The sequence below is a fragment of the Penicillium solitum genome, assembly GCF_028829755.1.
Source record: "Penicillium solitum strain IBT 25940 chromosome Unknown utg000009l_segment0_segment0, whole genome shotgun sequence".
Lineage (NCBI taxonomy): Eukaryota > Fungi > Ascomycota > Eurotiomycetes > Eurotiales > Aspergillaceae > Penicillium > Penicillium solitum.
This window is the reverse complement of record NW_027072128.1, coordinates 2,571,366-2,589,342: the sequence shown is the minus strand read 5'-3', so window position 1 is coordinate 2,589,342 and position 17,977 is coordinate 2,571,366. Positions and strand designations below refer to the sequence as shown.

The 17,977-nt window shown below is 49.3% G+C and overlaps 4 protein-coding genes across 4 annotated transcripts; 2 read left to right on the top strand and 2 right to left on the bottom strand.

The window, feature by feature from the left end:
* Positions 1 to 339: 339 nt before the first annotated feature.
* On the bottom strand, positions 340 to 4,676 carry aarA (L-aminoadipate-semialdehyde dehydrogenase; the record flags this gene model as incomplete). Its single annotated transcript, XM_040960844.2, has 3 exons — positions 340 to 637; positions 692 to 4,272; positions 4,323 to 4,676. 3 exons carry the CDS (start codon positions 4,674 to 4,676, stop codon positions 340 to 342), a joined length of 4,233 nt encoding a protein of 1,410 aa, XP_040808705.2.
* An 883-nt stretch (positions 4,677 to 5,559) lies between these two features.
* N7455_012065 (uncharacterized protein) lies at positions 5,560 to 7,763 on the top strand. Its single transcript, XM_040960864.2, has 2 exons — positions 5,560 to 7,550; positions 7,609 to 7,763. The coding sequence occupies exons 1-2, from the start codon at positions 5,818 to 5,820 to the stop codon at positions 7,676 to 7,678; spliced, it is 1,803 nt and encodes a 600-aa protein (XP_040808710.1). The 5' UTR covers positions 5,560 to 5,817; the 3' UTR covers positions 7,679 to 7,763.
* Positions 7,764 to 8,168: 405 nt separating this feature from the next.
* On the top strand, positions 8,169 to 12,458 carry N7455_012064 (putative xanthine dehydrogenase HxA; the record flags this gene model as incomplete). Its single annotated transcript, XM_040960835.2, has 4 exons — positions 8,169 to 8,399; positions 8,466 to 8,669; positions 8,759 to 10,716; positions 10,775 to 12,458. 4 exons carry the CDS (start codon positions 8,169 to 8,171, stop codon positions 12,456 to 12,458), a joined length of 4,077 nt encoding a protein of 1,358 aa, XP_040808703.2.
* Positions 12,459 to 12,884: 426 nt separating this feature from the next.
* prm1 (pheromone-regulated protein PRM1) lies at positions 12,885 to 14,867 on the bottom strand (the record flags this gene model as incomplete). Its single annotated transcript, XM_040960873.2, has 1 exon — positions 12,885 to 14,867. One exon carries the CDS (start codon positions 14,865 to 14,867, stop codon positions 12,885 to 12,887), a length of 1,983 nt encoding a protein of 660 aa, XP_040808713.2.
* Between the last annotated feature and the right edge of the window lie 3,110 nt (positions 14,868 to 17,977).

Below are 17,977 nucleotides of genomic sequence, written 5' to 3'. Positions count from 1 at the left end.
CTTACCTTCAGACATAATGGAATACTAATTAATTGCGGAGAGAAATACGGAAGAGAGCAAGAAAGAGGGTCTTTTTTAAGCTATATAAACTCCCCAGTGATAGGAGTAAATAAAGAGTGGAGAGGGAAAACGGCGAGTCCCGAGTAATACAGAACGGGCATATTGGCAAATCGGGCTCTTTCGATAACGCCGAGCGATTCCGAACTATCAGGGTCGTATACTACAAGCCACCGTTTTAATGGCTCAATTTAATACATATTTTGCAGAAGGGTTGGAAATGTAAAGGCTTTTTGAAAATCAGAATATCAGAATAAGTACATGAGATCTTTTTTATAGATTTCAAGATGCACCACCACGGCCACCGACACTCAACAGGGTCTTCTTCTGTTCCTCGCTGATCTGAGCAGCAGGTAGAGGGCGGGCCCCCGCGACAGTTGGTGCGGGGAGGAACCCGGTTTGTACTAGATACGAAGCATACAAGCCGACCAATTCCTCGGTCACGCCAGCACCGGCTGATGCGTCAACGCCCGACCAGATAGCATCGGCACGCAGAGCCGTCGCTGCGTTCACATCATCCAATTCTGGTGCCTTGGTGTTGGAGGGAAGGTCTGAAGTAACAAAGTGGTACAGGGGCATACTAAAAAAGGTTAGTGTGAATCCGTCAATGGACCGAAAAAAGGATGAAACTTACAGAGCATGCTGAGACTCCTTGTCATTGTGCTCGCCATCGTTGACATATTGCTCAAGGGAAGTGGACCAAGGCACGTAGTCAACCTGGGGGACATTGTATCCGTAGAGCTCTAGCGCACCAAGGAACTGGTTGAAGCGCAAGCGAGGGTGTCCAGTAACATGGGCGACGTTAACGCCCGTGGAAGGTGGGTGGAAGGCAGTGGCAATGACAATACGAGCCACATGGTCGACAGGGACCATGTTCACGGTGTTGAAGATATTTGGGCGAAGACCAATTTGAATGCAGCCCTTGAGCATACGGATGAGGAAATCATCAGTGTTAGTGGTTCCAGTGACCGAATCACCAAGAACATATCCGGAGCGAATAATAGTTCCCCTCAGGCCTCTGCGGCCGGCCTCTTTGACAAGGTATTCTCCAGCCCATTTGCTTTGGCCGTAACCGGTTCCAAGGCCAACTCTGCTGCCTTCCATATCGTCGTCTTCGCTGATACCATTTCCACCAGCGGCGATGATACGCTCGGATTCTTGGACGTAGTGATCCTTATCCAAAGCACTGGTCGAACTGACGAAAGCAAACTGCTTGGCCTTTCCACTGGCGCACAGCTTGAGGGCATCGATGGTACCCAGAACATTAGCCGGTCTCAGTGTGGCATAGGGGTAGACCCAGTGGACAAGAGCTCCGTTGTGAACCACAGCATCGACACGGTTGGTGAGGTCGTCCCACGTTGTCTGGGAAAGGCCAAACTGCGGCTTTCCAAGATCACCACAGAGGGCTTGCAACTTGTGGGTCCATGCTTCGTCCCAGAAACCATATGCGCGGCAAGTGGAGCGGAGTCGCTCAAGTGCCTGCTCCTCGGACTTTGCCCGAACCAAAGCTACCACCCTGGTGGAAGGAGACTTACGGGTAAGTAGGTCTCGGAGGATATGCGCGCCTAGGAAACCAGTGGCTCCAGTAAGGAACACCGTGGGTTCGCTAGTGAGCATAGCCTCGGTGCGCTGAGGGAATGTCTTGGGCAGTTCATTCACAAGCTTGACAGCATCCTTCGAGTACTCATCATCCGGCTCATTAGTAGCTTGCACAGCTAGAGACTTGTCATCGCTAGTTGCAAATGATTCCATTGCGAGCAGGCGGTCAATCTCGCTAGCAAAGCCCTTGAGGGTCGGGCTGCGGAAGATAGCGTTCATGCTGATGTCAATAACACGCCACTTGCGACGAAGCTCGAAGAACATTTGCTGTGCGAGGATACTGTGGCCACCGAGATCAAAGAAGGAGTCATCCGGTCCAATCATGCGAGATGTCACATTAGGGATGAGCTTGGCCCAGACTTGAGCCAGTGTCTGCTCGGTTTCAGAAAGGGCCTGCACTGCAGACGAGCGGCGGCGGGGCGCAGCGGCGCTCAGCTCTGCAGTGTCTGGGAATGGAAGTGCGGGTTTGTCGACCTTGCCGTTCGGGTTCAGAGGCATGCGCTTAAGGGGAATGATAACGGTTGGCACTGCGTATGTAGGAAGCTTGCTCCGGAGGTGCTCACGAGCATCATCACGGAGAGGACGGAAGCGACGCAACAGGCCAACCATACCCTCAGATTCGGAGTCATCATCGTTAAGGCCCTTGCTCTCCAACCATGAGGCCCACTTGTTCATATCGGGCACAAAGTAGCTGACCAACGTGGGTTCCTCGTCCTTATCTCTTCGCACCAAGGTCACGTTCTCACGGACCAGAGGGTGCTGAGAAAGATGGGTGTCAATCTCTCCAAGCTCAATACGGAAACCACGGATCTTCACTTGGTCGTCGGCGCGGCCAGAGCATTCAACATCTCCAGACGGCGTGTAACGGCCTAGATCACCACTGCGATAAAGGCGATCACGAGGACCAACGTAGAATTCGCGCCAAGGCTCGTTCTTGGATTCGGCTTGATCCTTTTCCGCCCAGACTTCAGGCTTCACAAACCAGTTGGTAAGGAACTTCTTCGCACTCAGTTCCGGGGAACCAAGGTAGCCCTCTGCAAGACCTGCCGCACGGACGTAGATCTCGCCGACCTCTCCAACAGCACAGAGGCGAGTGGGGTCATAGCGGTTGACAACCAGCATCTGCACATCCAACATCCCGCGACCAGCCATAATCACATCCTTCATGTTGTTCAAGTAGCCCTCGTTGCTGGCGTAGCTAGGAATTTCAAAGTAGCTGACAGCACGCTGGGTTTCAGTTGTTCCGTACATGTTCACAATGCTGACATTGGGCGCAAGTCCCTGGAGTGAGCGGCAGTCTCGCTTAATCAGAATATCACCCACAAAGAATGCGTGGTGAAGAGCAGGGAATTGAGCGGAGGCACCACCGACAAGAATTTGACCCATAGCAGGCGTAAGGTGAGTGATGGTGGCACCGTACTTCTGCATCCATTCAGCAAGCTTTTCGTTTTGGATGTCCTCCCGGGCGGGCACCAAGAGTTGAGCACCCAAGAACAATGGAGTGAAAATATCTCTCTGAATAGGATCGTGAGCGATGCCGCTCAGCATAGTGAACTTCTCGTCTGGGGTGAGCTTGAAAGTCTCAGACATCCAAGGGAAATAATAGGCCAGAGAGAAGTGTCGGCCACGAACGCCCTTCGGTCGGCCTTCCGAGCCGGATGTGAAAGACAGGGTGGGAATAGAGTCAGGACCAACGATGACACCAGTAGACTTAGACTTCAATGCAACCTCGTTGGCGAAGACATCTTGACCGTTGACGGATCCACCGGCAAGAGTTCCATCATCGAGTAGGGCAAGCGCAGGAATTTCAGTGCGGAGCTCAAGATTCTCGTCGATGAAAGTACGCACAATGTCCGCAAGTTCACCTGCATCTCTTGTAGCCTTGGCAATGTTCACCAAAGCGCGGGGACGGGCAACATCAAGGTAGATGTTTTGACGTTCCGGAGGATAGGCGGGGTCGATAACCGAGAACGTCGCACCGGCCTTCAAGATTCCCATGACAGCAACCACCAGGTCCACACCACGGTAGGCATAAACCATGACAACCTCTCCTCGCTGAATGCCAGACCGTACGAGATGATGGCCGAGGATGTTGGAAGCCTCGTTGATTTGGCGATAGGTGAACTCGCGGTGAGGGGAGCTGTTCGACTGAGTTTCAACCACACACAACTTGTCTGGGTGGCTTTCAGCATTGGCAGTAAAAATATCGTGGATGGCACCACGGAAGTTAGACCAGTTCAAATTGGATGTTGGGTCGGGCAAGAGTGCGCGCTGATCTTCGGTCATGAAGTCGATATGGCCGATAGCCTCATCTGGGTTGGCAGCAGCATTACTAGCAATACTGGCTAGTTGCTTCAAAACGATAGCAATACGAGCACTCGAGAAGAGACGCTGGTTGTAGTATGCGCCCAGTTCGACCTCAGTTGAACCCGGGGCAACATTCACCACCAAATCAGTAGTATCGAAGGTGTTTGCAGGATAATCCTGCGACGCAGCGGGGGCATCATATGCGGCGAATCGGAAGAGGACCGGTGTGCGTTCGGACTTGGACTTCTCCTGGATATACGAGCGAAGGCTGCCCAAGGGCACGATTTGGGAGGAGCCCTCCTTATATGCCTGCGGGGCTTTTAGCAGTAAACCCTATGGCAAGAAACATACATACATACCTTTTCTACTTTGGCATGGAGCTGGGCAAAAGACTCCGAGGTATCAATGGGCACCCGGATGACGAATGCACGACCATCCTCGTTGGAGTTTGTGCCCACAGCGATGTCCTCATCACCGGTCAATCGCGCTACCAGAATAACGTATGCAGTCAGGAAAGCAGTGAATCCAGATGATGAGCCCGAAAGCTTCTCCTTAGGGAGTTGAAGAGACTCAAAAGCTTCAATGACTCTCTTGCTGTCGGTCTTTTGTGTATCGGGATAATCGCGGGTCAATGGAGAGACAGTCAGGTTGTTCAACCTTTGTGCCCATATCTCCAGGCGGTCCTGCAAAGAGGCCGTTCCTACAGCCATCATTGCAGTATGTTCAAAATAGTTGGAGAATGAAAGATACGATGACTCAATATTAAAATTACCCCCCCATAGTGGAAAAGTCCGATCTCGCCGCTATTTCTGCCAATGAGAATTGAGGCGCTGATTAGCTGTTTTCCCCACATAGTGCTCACCGCCTTGTACATGGTGGGGTGGCGCCGGAGTTGAGGTTTCTCCAGCCCAGAGCGGCACAGATTGGCAGAACTGAGGCGAGGTTGTACATTGTAGGGAGTACAAAGTAGATTGTACCAGGAGGTTTAGTTATTTACCTTTGTCTGACATATCCACTGAATAATTTGTATGATACCTTAAGACCATGCTTGCTGGGCCAGCCATATCTCAGGTGCTGAGATTATAACTACTGTAAAGGTCTGATATCGGTGAAGAGGGCATGTAACTAGATGGAAGTTCAAGGTACATGTATATATGTACAACATAGCATATGCCGGTAGTTTCAAGATATGTATCTATGGTTTAGTGAAACATCACTGGTACACATATCATATTATAAAGCCTTCACGTGGCTCCATTAGTCTAGGTCAATGGTAGGTACCTACAGAAATATATATGTTGGAGTGTTCAATGTTCATGAATCATTGCTATTTCCTTGTAAATGAACACAATATGTATATAGGGAATAAGAGTGTCAATTACCCTAATTGTGTAAAAGAGAGATACTAGCATATCTTGAACATATACCTGCTTTATACATGCTTTATACACCAGAGCTTCTATGTTGTATGTTCACGGACCACCCTTCCGATGAGGTCATATAAGGTTTCCAATTGGCTGAGTCATCATTTGCGTTTCGAGCTCAGGCAACCTTGTAAGGAATCAACATCCCCATCCTAGTCCGAAAGATTATTATCAAGGGGTCGATTTTATATTTGGTACATCATTGAAACCCATAGTGAAATCAATTTAGCCCAAGAGATTCAGTTGGGAGTGTACTGAGTTGCCTTCAAATCTACCGTCATTTTCTTGCCAAGACTGCGTTGGCCAAATCCGGTCTCGTTCGAGGCGGAGTTTCAGGAGAAGCGTCGCGGTTTGAAGCCACACGTGTTTTTTTTTCCCTTCAACTTTTGACGGGCCTCTATACAGGTCCTCTGGTTTGAATGTTGGGAAGATGATTCCTCATAGGAGTACAGCTCTCCTGTCTGTAATCGTTTTTGTCGCGCTTTTGCTATTCATTTTCTCGTCCTCTCCGGTGCCTGATGCCGGCGAGCAATCAGCCACAGGCCCGGCCAAGTTCGTGCCCACACCAAAACTACCTTCATTAAGCAACTTCCACCTGCCCTCGTTCCGCCCTCCCTCCCACGAGCAGCCCGAGGAACAGACCAACAGCACACACGGCGAGTCGAAATGGTACAGCACCCTCGAATGGTTGAACCCATTCTCCTCTGCCATCACCTTGGATGAGAATCGATCCGTCCTCCCTCCCCTCCGCGAACGTCGACCGATCTACACATACTACGATGCGAAGTATAATCCCAACAAATCCAATGGCAAGGATCTCAAGGACTTGCAGAATGCCGATGCGGAATTGCTTCTCGCGTGGCGTCGGGCATGGTTTGCACAAGGATTTAAGCCCGTGGTATTGACTCCGGGCGATGCGATGAATAACCCCAACTATGAAATTGTTCAGAAGTGGAAACTTGCGCCCAAAACACAGAACGAGGTGTTCGCTTGGCTTGCGTGGGGGCACATGGGCACCGGCTTGCTCGCGGACTTCCACTGCTTCCCTATGGCGCGTTATGATGACCCGATGCTCTCATACCTTCGCCGGGGAACTGCCCCAGAGTTAATTACCCGATTTGAAAACCTCAAGAATGGCCTCTACGCGGCGGACAAGTCGCGGATCGATGTGGCTGTTCAGAGCGCAGTTCTGAAGCTCGATGATAAAACCCAGTCCTTTATTGATCTGATTGCACCGGAATCGTTCAAGGTTGAGCCGCCGAGTGCTTTGGCGTTTTATAAATCTGCAGCTATTACCTCTCACTACTCTGCCGTGCATGAAAAGATGACCCAGAACCCTGCGAGTGGTCAACTGGCTCTTGTCCAACTGATCAACTCCCACCTCCACAATCACTTCCATAGCTCCTTCCCCGCCGGACTGGCCGTGCTGAAGCCGTTCCCTCAACACACTACCGCGTTGGTGGAACCTGCTCTTCGGCTGGCAAAGGCTCTTATTCAGTGCCCCGAATCGCCCATTCCCGACTCTTGTCCACCCAATGAACCTGAGTGCCGTCCATGTGGATCTGGGTCTGCAAAGCAACCCATGCGTATCAGCCAGCCTTCGACCTATAAAAACACCACCTTCTTGTTCACCATCGGCACCCTTCCTCACCCCTACACTCTTATCAGTTTGCAGAGGAACTCGGAGGAGATCACCACACCAGAAGTTCGTCGGGAGACCGAGCGCGACGCATGGTTGTCTGAGGTGACCAAGGAACACCTTGGACCCGAATTGGGTTCTTCATACCGGGGAGTGATCTTCAAGCAGGTTGTCGCAGGTGAAGATGCTGTCGGGACTTCTTTGTGGATGACAGTGGAATCTCTCCCTGCCCAGGCAGGCCAGAGTCTCCCCTCAGAACTCTTGGACGAGTTTGAATGGCAGTTTGGTTTCAAGATCCCTCGTGGGGGTAATATTGATCCCGCAACTGAGAATGACAAAGACTCAGCCAAGAGCGCGCAGGATCGCACGCCAAGCGAACAAGGCGTCGGCAAAGAATATGAACTCATCCAGAAGGCCCGTGAGGTAATTAAGAATAAGGAAACGAACCGTATCAACATCAAGGATGTTGTTGAGGCTTGGAACCTTGCAGACACAGAGGTTTGGCGTTTTGTGAAGGCCTATCGGTAAGTTGTTGCTGTCTCAATGTCTCATACACTCTTTGCTAATTCCATCATCATATAGGGCCCGAAGTGTCGTTGAACGAAAGAAGTGGGAAGAGGAAGAGAAAGCCTTTGCAGGATCGAGACCGTGAGCGTGCATTTGCGGGTTACCATTTATGGACCATTTCTTTATATATGTATTGTAGCATATCTTTCTTTCTTTTTTTTTTTTTTTTTGGTTTTGGCGTAATTCAGATATAGAAATTTGACCAAGGCAGATGTTAAAGACTTATTATATACATAGTAATATATACATAGTTACATAGGTAGTTAGTAGTAATCCCAGCAAAACCACTGGGTCCTGGAGGTGCCAAGCCGGAATCCGACGGTCATCCGACTTCCCCCATCGGACAGTGGCGATCCCCGCAAAGATAACAAGGGGCCCACCTGATATCGAATCTAGAGAACTGATCTCATCTGAACTTCCCCTCCTTTGATACTGACTTTTTGCAAGACTTCATTTTAGTAATAAATTTAAGCCCTTGCGGAATTCCTCAATTCGCTATAAAACCCAAGATGCGCACCTGAAGTCGCCCTTGAAAGCCTACCTCTAAATATCGCCACAATCACCACATTTCCACCATGGCGCCGGGAATCCTAGAGACGGACTCCACAGTCGTGGTTGAGAAGCTGACCAGCCTCTCTGCATTGACTGAAGACTGGGATGACACTATTCGGTTCTATCTCAACGGCACCAAGGTCGCGATAGACACGATCAACCCGGAAGTGACTCTACTCGAATACCTGCGGGGTATTGGGTTGACAGGTACAAAGCTTGGATGTGCCGAGGGAGGCTGTGGTGCTTGTACTGTGGTGGGTTTGAGTCAACTATATTGGGTTATGCACCTAGTGCTAACCAGAGGTGTTATCGGTCAATAGGTCGTCTCCCATATCAATCCTACAACGAAGAAAATCTACCATGCATCCGTGAATGCCTGTATTGCTCCACTCGTTAGCATTGACGGTAAACACGTTATCACAGTCGAAGGGATTGGGAGTGTGAAAGATCCCCATGCTATCCAGCAGCGGATTGCGGTCGGTAATGGAAGTCAATGTGGTTTCTGTACTCCTGGAATAGTCATGGTACGCCTATGTGGTCCTTTCGCTTGATTCTGTTTTTTTTTTTTTTGTTTTTTTTTGGAAGGGATGTGAAGTTGACTGATAGCTTCAAGTCTCTTTATGCCCTGCTGCGAAACGACCCGTCTCCCTCGGAACACGATGTTGAAGAAGCCTTCGATGGAAACCTTTGCCGATGCACAGGTTATCGACCTATTCTAGATGCTGCTCAGAGCTTCAACTCAACCAACAACTGCGGAAAGGCCTCTGCCAATGGTGGCTCGGGCTGCTGCATGGAGAAAAAGGGCTCCGGTGGCTGCTGTAAAGGGTCTTCCACCAACAATGGGGAGAACGAGACAGCCGATTACAAGTTTCCTGCGCCGGACTTCAAGCCGTACAGTCCAGACACAGAGTTGATCTTCCCTGCCGCTCTGCGGAAACACGAATACCGACCCTTAGCATATGGTAACAAGAAGAAGAAATGGTACCGACCAGTGACCGTCGCGCAACTGTTGCAGATTAAGAACGTCTACCCAGACGCTAAACTAATTGGTGGAAGCACGGAGACGCAAATTGAGATTAAGTTCAAAGCAATGCGATACGCGGCTTCCGTCTATCTGGGAGATATTCCCGAATTGCGACAATTTACCTTGCACGACGATTGTTTGGAGATTGGTGCAAATGTGTCTTTAACAGACCTCGAACACATCTGTGACCAAGCGGTAGAGAAATACGGTGAAGCCAGAGGCCAGCCTTTCGAAGCGATTAAGAAGCAGTTGCTCTATTTCGCTGGGCGACAGATCCGAAATGTCGCTTCCCCGGCGGGTAACTTGGCCACTGCATCACCAATCTCTGATCTTAACCCGGTTTTGGTAGCCACCAACACTATTCTCGTGGCCAAGTCTCTCGAAGGCGAGACTGAAATTCCAATGACCGAATTCTTCCAGGGATACAGAAAGACTGCCCTCGCCCCGAACGCAATCATCGCTAGCTTGCGCATTCCAGCTGCTAAGGCGCAGGGAGAGCACATGCGAGCCTACAAACAGGCCAAGCGGAAGGATGATGATATCGCAATTGTCAACTCCGCGTTACGGGTGACTCTTTCTGAGACCAATGATGTGGTCAGCGCCAATCTTGTGTTTGGTGGTATGGCAGCTATGACAGTTTCAGCGAAGAATGCCGAGGCATTTTTGGTTGGCAAGAAGTTCACGAACCCCGCAACTCTAGAGGGAGTCATGAGTGCACTGGAGCAGGATTTCAATCTGCCGTTTGGAGTTCCTGGTGGTATGGCCAGTTACCGGAAGTCTTTGGCTTTGGGATTCTTCTACAGATTCTACTACGACGTACTTTCAGGACTCGAGGTCAAGGCTTCGGATTTGGATCCAGACGTTATCGCTGAGATCGAGAGAGAAATTTCCACAGGAGCAAAGGATCTTGAGACCTCCGTCGCCTATCAACAGAAGATTCTTGGACGAGCCACTCCGCACGTTGCAGCGTTGAAACAGACCACAGGAGAGGCTCAATACACAGATGATATTCCTGTTCAACAGAATGAGTTATTCGCCTGCATGCTTCTGTCTACCAAACCTCATGCCAAGATCCTCAGCGTTGACCCGTCCGCTGCATTGGACATCCCAGGTGTTGCGGACTACGTGGACCACACGGATCTTCCTAGCCCTCAGGCAAACTGGTGGGGGCAACCCAAGTCCGATGAGCTTTTCTTCGCTGTCGATGAAGTTACCACAGCTGGTCAACCGATTGGTGTAATCCTGGCAACTTCCGCTAAAATAGCTGAGGAAGGCATGAGGGCTGTCAAGGTTGAATACGAAGACCTCCCCAGTATCCTTACGATGGAAGAGGCCATCGAGGCGGAGTCTTACTTTGAGCACTATCGCTTCATCAAGAATGGTGATACCGAGGAAGCTTTCAAAAAAGCTGACCACATCTTTACCGGAGTTTCGCGAATGGGTGGCCAAGAGCACTTCTACCTGGAAACCCAAGCCTGTGTGGCAATTCCCAAGCCGGAGGATGGTGAAATGGAGATTTGGAGTGGTACCCAGAATCCTACCGAAACGTGAGTAGCGATCTATTCGACTGTGTATCATCACAGAATAAAAGCTAATCGTTTACAGACAAGCCTATGTCGCTCAGGTGACAGGAGTATCTGCGAATAAAATCGTATCGCGTGTGAAGCGACTTGGTGGTGGCTTTGGCGGCAAGGAGTCACGATCTGTTCAGCTGGCTGGTATTTGTGCCGTTGCGGCTACAAAAATGAAGCGACCCGTGCGATGTATGCTCAACCGCGATGAAGATATATTGACTTCCGGTCAGCGTCACCCGTTCCTCTGTCGATGGAAGGTTGGTGTGACCAAAGAAGGAAAGCTCCTTGCGCTCGATGCAGATGTATTCGCCAATGGAGGTCACACGCAAGATTTATCTGGTGCCGTCGTGGAGCGAAGCTTGTCGCACATTGATGGCGTGTATAAAATACCGAATGTCAATGTACGCGGCCGGATTTGCAAAACCAACACTGTTTCAAACACAGCTTTCCGTGGCTTTGGCGGACCACAAGGCCTGTTCTTCGCTGAGTGTTATATATCAGAGATTGCAGATCATCTGGATATTCCGGCCGAAGAGATCCGGGCCATCAATATGTACAAGCCAGATGATACGACACATTTCAACCAGCCTCTCAAAGATTGGTATGTGCCGTTGATGTACAAGCAAGTGATGGAAGAGAGCTCTTACAATGAGCGTCGGAAGGCTGTTGAGAAATACAACGCGCAGCACAAGTGGTCCAAACGTGGAATGGCGATTGTGCCAACCAAGTTCGGTATCTCCTTTACAGCTCTCTTCTTGAACCAAGCAGGAGCTTTGGTTCACATCTACCACGATGGCAGTGTCCTTGTAGCACACGGTGGCGTTGAAATGGGACAAGGCCTCCATACAAAGATGACCATGATCGCCGCGGAAGCGTTGCAAGTGCCGCAGGCGAGCGTCTTCATATCTGAAACCGCAACTAATACAGTGGCAAATACCTCGGCAACCGCTGCTTCAGCAAGCTCCGATCTCAACGGCTATGCCATCTTTAATGCATGTGAACAAATCAACGAGCGTCTACGTCCCTTCCGTGAGAAAATGCCTAACGCCACCATGAAAGAACTTGCCCACGCAGCTTACTTCGACCGCGTCAACCTCTCCGCACAAGGATACTACCGTACCCCCGATATCGGCTACGTATGGGGTGAGAACAGCGGCCAGATGTTCTTCTACTTCACACAAGGAGTTACTGCAGCCGAAGTGCAAATCGACACACTGACAGGTGATTGGACGCCTCTACGCGCCGACATAAAGATGGATGTGGGTCGCAGCATCAACCCCTCAGTGGACTACGGCCAGATTGAAGGCGCCTTTATACAAGGACAAGGCCTCTTCACTACGGAAGAGAGTCTCTGGCACCGTGCCTCTGGTCAGCTATTCACAAAAGGCCCGGGCAACTACAAGATCCCTGGCTTCCGTGATATCCCGCAGATTTTCAACGTGAGTTTGCTTAAGGATGTGGAGTGGGAGAACTTGCGCACCATTCAACGCTCTCGCGGTGTCGGCGAGCCGCCCTTGTTTATGGGTAGTGCGGTCTTCTTTGCTATTCGTGATGCCTTGAAGGCTGCACGTAAGCAGTGGAATGTGAAGGACGTGCTTTTTTTGGAGTCCCCTGCTACCCCTGAGCGTATTCGGATTAGCTGTGCTGATCCGATTATTGAACGGGTGAGAGTTCAGCCAAAGGAGGGAGAGAAGAGTTTCTTTGTTGCCATATAGTGGCTGTGAATTTATGATCGATGATTTGTATGAGAGTATACCATGTCTTGGAGTTTTTGTTTAGTATAGTCAGACAATTAGATTGAAATACTTTCTATCATATTTATACCAATTTGGTAAGAGGCGTTGTATGAAGTGTATTGTACTCTTTATAATGATATTCAATATGGAATGGGAAATTATGATTTTTAAATCAAGTGGCATTCTTGATTCTAAACCAGAAATGCTGTCTTATTGGGAATTATTATGATAGAACACTGGCCCCATATAGAAACAAATGGCCAAGGCAGTACAGTGAGATGGTGGGGATGGCACAAAAAGAGAGAGAGAGAGAGAGAGAGAGAGAGAGTCAGGATGCAGAGCACAGTTCTCTTGCGAAAAGCGAAGATAGAAAACAAGATTAAGGAAGACGGGAATATATCCCCATCATCGTTTTACATCATATTCAACGTAGCTACTTCCCCTCAGATCAGGACCCGAGTCCACCTGCAATGCATGCTCATAATTCCTTTGCCCTGCAAAACCAAGCTTCTCATCACCATATGACGGCTCACTCCGTACAGGTACAGATGGTGCCGCCGCTGTATACTGAGGGACAATGTGTCCATCTCCAGACATATTCCTCGGAATACCAGTGAGTGGAACTTCAGTAAAGCCATTCGGATCTTGGGGTGGTGGTCCACTATTGGGCACAGGATCCAGGATATGACCCTGGCCCCCCTCGCCGCGGTTTTTGTCGCGACTCCAGAAAAGCATCATGGCACGAGTGATACCAATCAAGGCAATGAACACCCAGAGCAGGAGAATGACAGTGGCAATGATGGCTTCGATGCGCACCGCTGCTTCTAGTTTGTTGATCACACTGACGACAACCTCGGAAATTTTGTTGGCCGTCTGGTCGCCTGCATCGGCAAGGAAACTGTCGGAGGGATCGGAGGTGTCATTGATGCTGGAGGCGGCACCGGCGGAGAATGTGTCGTTTGGAAGAGTGGGGAGGGAGATATGTGCGTGCTCAGCTACCCAGTTCAGACCCTTTTGGAGTGCCTCTGCTTTGAGGCCGATGAGGCACTCGTATAGCTCGTAGACAGGTTCTTGTAGAATGGTACCTTTGAAGGTCTCGTTTAGAACGCTGGATGTGTTGTAGATGAAGAAGTTTAGAGTCCCGTTTATGGCGTGCGTGCTGGTGTTGACCCAGCCGAAGACGTTGTGGTTTAGGTCGGTGTCGAGATTAATGATGGCCTTGTTGGTGTCGGTAGCCCAGTCCGTCGAGGCACTTTCCAGTGCATCAACGACCTTGTCTGCGAATTCGCCCACCTCGGCGCTCAGTGCGGGAACAGTTTGTTTTACCGAGTGCAGGAGGAGGTATTGACACAGACAGGAGAATAGTGCCGCTAGTGCAAGAGCCAACACGAAAAGAGCAGGGAGGGATGTTGCGTAGGCAATGGCCCATCGAACGAGAATCTGTCGGCGACTGTTGCTGAAGTGACTTGCTGCCTTGATACCTGCAGCGGCGGTGTATGGCCGTGAGACAATGTAGACAACGTCCATAGGATCATGGGCTTCCTTGCGAACTAGCTGGGAGCGCTCTTTCATTGAGCGCCATCGGCGGATTTCTTGCCACACGATTGGAATGCACACCAATATGGCAGCAATGATCAGGACAGCAATGAATATCTTGCGTGCCTTTAGTGTCAGCTCGGTGACACCGTTAAAGAAATCGTTGATTCCTTTGTTGTCATTGCAGAAGGTCAACTGTGTCTTGGCAGGGACCGGGAGAGCGGACCGATCAAAGCTGTAAGTGCCCAAAGTGCCATTGACCAAATCTCTGACTTCTTTAAAAGGTGTCTCAAAGAGGGTCTTTGTGTAATTTTGGATCTCTTTGAAGTTGGGGAGGACGAGGCTGTCCAATTTTTCAACCGTGCGGTTAACTGACGACGGAAGAGACAAATTCTCCAGCGTAGTAATTGTGCCGTTGAGGTTGATTGGACTAGGATCGTCCGAGAACACGCTAGCCACTTTGTTGATTGTCTCGAGGAATGAGTTCAGTTCGTCTTTGTATTTGTCGACGGTACTCTCAATGTCGCCACTGATTGTCTTGAGAGTTTTGTTGATCCACTCAGTAGCTTCCTTGATCAATTCAATCCCGGCTCCTACTGTGCCGCGGACGGCCATTGTAATGAGACAGGCGTAGGTGGAGTACATCATGTTAATGACAAACCAAAGGATCTCCCCGACGCCCGTGATAGTCATCAACAACACGGATTTCAGGGCAGAAACAGCCTCATCAACTGAGGAAGCCACAAGCTCGTTGGTACCCTTGGATAGGTAGTAGGGCATTGAGGCCATCGCACTACCCATGGATTCCACCGACGTGCATGCAGAGAGAGCCTCACGCTTGGCGGATGCCATGTTGGACTGCAAGTCGCCAACTGCAATCAACACCCGGAAGAGAACAAGCAGCAAAAGTATGGTCCATCGATTGATCCATACTTGTGAAAGTCGAGCTCGCAGACCGAGATAGGGAGTGAGGCCATCTGGATGTAGAGGAATTATCCGCCCCGTGCTTGAATCGTGAGCTCCATAAGGTGGGAGCAGCGGAAAGACTGATCGGCCGGATCGGGTGAATACCATTGTAGCGATTATTTTGCTCGAAAGCGATAGTTGTCGAATGTTTCAGGTGTGATCTCGTCCAGCGAAGACCAGGAATGCTTGGGAGGCGTAATTAAATCAAGAAAAAATATGCAAAGCCTGCAGCAAAGCGGAGAGTCCTTAAAAGAGGATAAAGAGAGCAAAGGAAAAGTCCGGACTAGTGGAGGGACATGGTTGTATATGATTTCTTATAGATGTTGAATGAATGGGGGGATCAATAGATGAATAGACCGGGACTGAGAACAATAGAATCAAAATAAAACAAGGGACAATGAATCTTCAAATATAGTAGCCTGCAAACGTCACTTAAAAATTGTCAGACATCCTGGGCGGCAGCAGACATAACAATAGCCCAATGTCGCTCATAAAGAAGCAGTCTGATGGGCCTTGGCAACCCCGTATAGTCGAGACAGCCCCAATCAGAGTGAACCATAACCATTTCGAAACAAAGAAAATATAAAAATAAAGCCTGAAGACAAGGAGTCTGTGTAATGGTTTGTTTCATGAAGCATCAGAGCGTCTCACTGGCTACTGTGTGTGTCGAAAGCGCCGGAGTGGACAATCGGCCAAATATAGCCACCATGGGCGCTTAGCCGCCCACGACTGAGAGCCAATAGCCGGACAGCGAAAGCTGGTTGATCTAACATCATGCTTGTACAGATATTTTGGTTCCGTGTCATGCGCGTAGACTGCAGCCATGTTGTTTGACATCTGGGGGTTAGTCTTTGTTTTTGGCTGTTGCCGCTTAACTCGAGTGTTCCAGTCTGTGAATCGATTCACCGAAGATCGCACTCGAGTGCAGAGTAAAACTTCCACGAGCACAACTTGGAGTAGTGGGAAGATGACTGATCAAATTAGAATATATTCCATCATGATTACAGGTAATTTAGTAAGTCCGCTAAAGGATGGGGTGCGTGGAAAAAAATACTTGATGCTTAATCGAGTCGTGGTCGCTGGCGCTGAAAGAGCCACATCACGTGACATCCACGAGATCAGAGAGAAACGTGACCACACGTGATCAAACCGCACCCTAACAACTTGCAACTACATGTCTTGAATTATACGTCAAAAAGACCCTCTGGTTCGTAATTAATTCCCTGTGTTGTGTTCATGGCAATTTAAGAGATTATGACTACTCTACTGGCTTTATGTAGTATCTCTTCTTCAGGTGAATTGCTTCAGGTGTGTTTTCTAGAACTTCCACGCAAGAAGGTTGATATAAAGCAGCAATTGCCTTCAATATGAGATCAAATTCCTGAGTCTAGAGCTAAGTAATATTAAAACTAGCTGAAGAAAACGTCGCTCGCAATGTACTTCCTGTTCGTGCGGCGTTCGCGCGGCGTCCTCCAAGCCTCCACGTCAGTTCTGTCGCTTCGTCTTCGATGTAGTTGGGTGGCGAGCAGAAGTGTTGAGCAGAGGCTGATGCCGTCGGATATAGCTCTGCAAATTCCTACTCTTGATAGATCGCATGTTGTGGAATAAATATGAAGTCGGAATCATGGGGGTATTTGTGTGGGGGTGACAAGCAAGCCGTATTGTCGTTTTGATATTTCCAATTGCATGTCAGGGCATTTGCTCAATACGGATATTCCGTATCACGTATTAATCCTTTGGGCACAGAATCCAACGGAAGCTTCCGTCTTAGAGAAGGTCCCAAGGTTCAACTTGAGACTCTTGTCAAGTAAGCGGGACTGGAACTGCAACTTGATGATAACCATAAACCCACAGCACCGGCAGAGCTCATCAAACCTTTTTCATACCTCGATGCTTCACTCAATTTGCCTGACCAGCCTTAAGCAATAACTTTGCTGGGAAAGAGACATGTAAGTATCTTCATTTCTGTCACATTCGCCCGGCCAGTCGCAACTTCCGATCGAAGACCCTGTGGTGGTAGCACGTGCACAGACTGTTTGTCTCATCCATTGTTGTCGAACTGCGATGCTTATCGATGCTTATCGATGCTTGTCCTTTCTTGTTGTCTTCCTTTGTCTCCATCTCTTTCTCATCCCAGTCTCCTTTCTTTCAAACATCTCCTCCCCACACACCCAATAACTTTGGCTCGTGCATCTCACTTTTCATCTCTTTGACTGACAAAAGCCATTGTCCCAAAGAGCACAAAACGCATTTCACCACATGGTGCATGACATAGACGCATGGGCCAAGCTTTGAAACCCCACACAGTAAGTTGTCGCACATCTTCACGCGTTGGGTCATCCCAGATATCCATGGACCTTGGCTGATGGATAAACCAAGACAGCAGCCACAATTGTAGGACCATTTTCCCGGTTTTGAGTGCCCCAAGGACAAGTCATTTGGGCAGAGTCGTGTCTGCTATCGTTCTGTTGACTGATGCATGGTCGGGACAGTACACACAACCTCCCGCGTAAGATCAAATCCCACAGCTTCCAGTGTCCCAAGGACTTCTTGGTAAGTCATTTGTCTTCAAGATGTATCACTTCTTGTTCTGTTGACTAACACATGGTCGGAGCAGTGCAAACAACCTGTCGCATTCAGATCAAAAGCTAACAGCTTGTCACTGTGTTGAAGGCCGATCGTGGTAAGTCATCTCTTGTGAAGACAGATGACCCATCGTGAATTTGACTGATGTATCCTGCAGCGAAATATCTTTGTTGAATACTTCGAGAGCAATCTTGGGTCGAAGAGAACCTTGTGCCGACCGAGGAATATTTGGTACGCTCTTTGTGCATCCTTGATGAGCCTCAACTGACACATCAGAAACTCAGTGAGCAGTAAGAAACTGCTATAGGCTTTTGCCTATCATCAAGTGAGTCTTCTTGTGAACCATGGCATCGGATATCCATGACTCCCAGCTAATGAATAGTCAGCTTCATTCCCATACTTGACAGAGA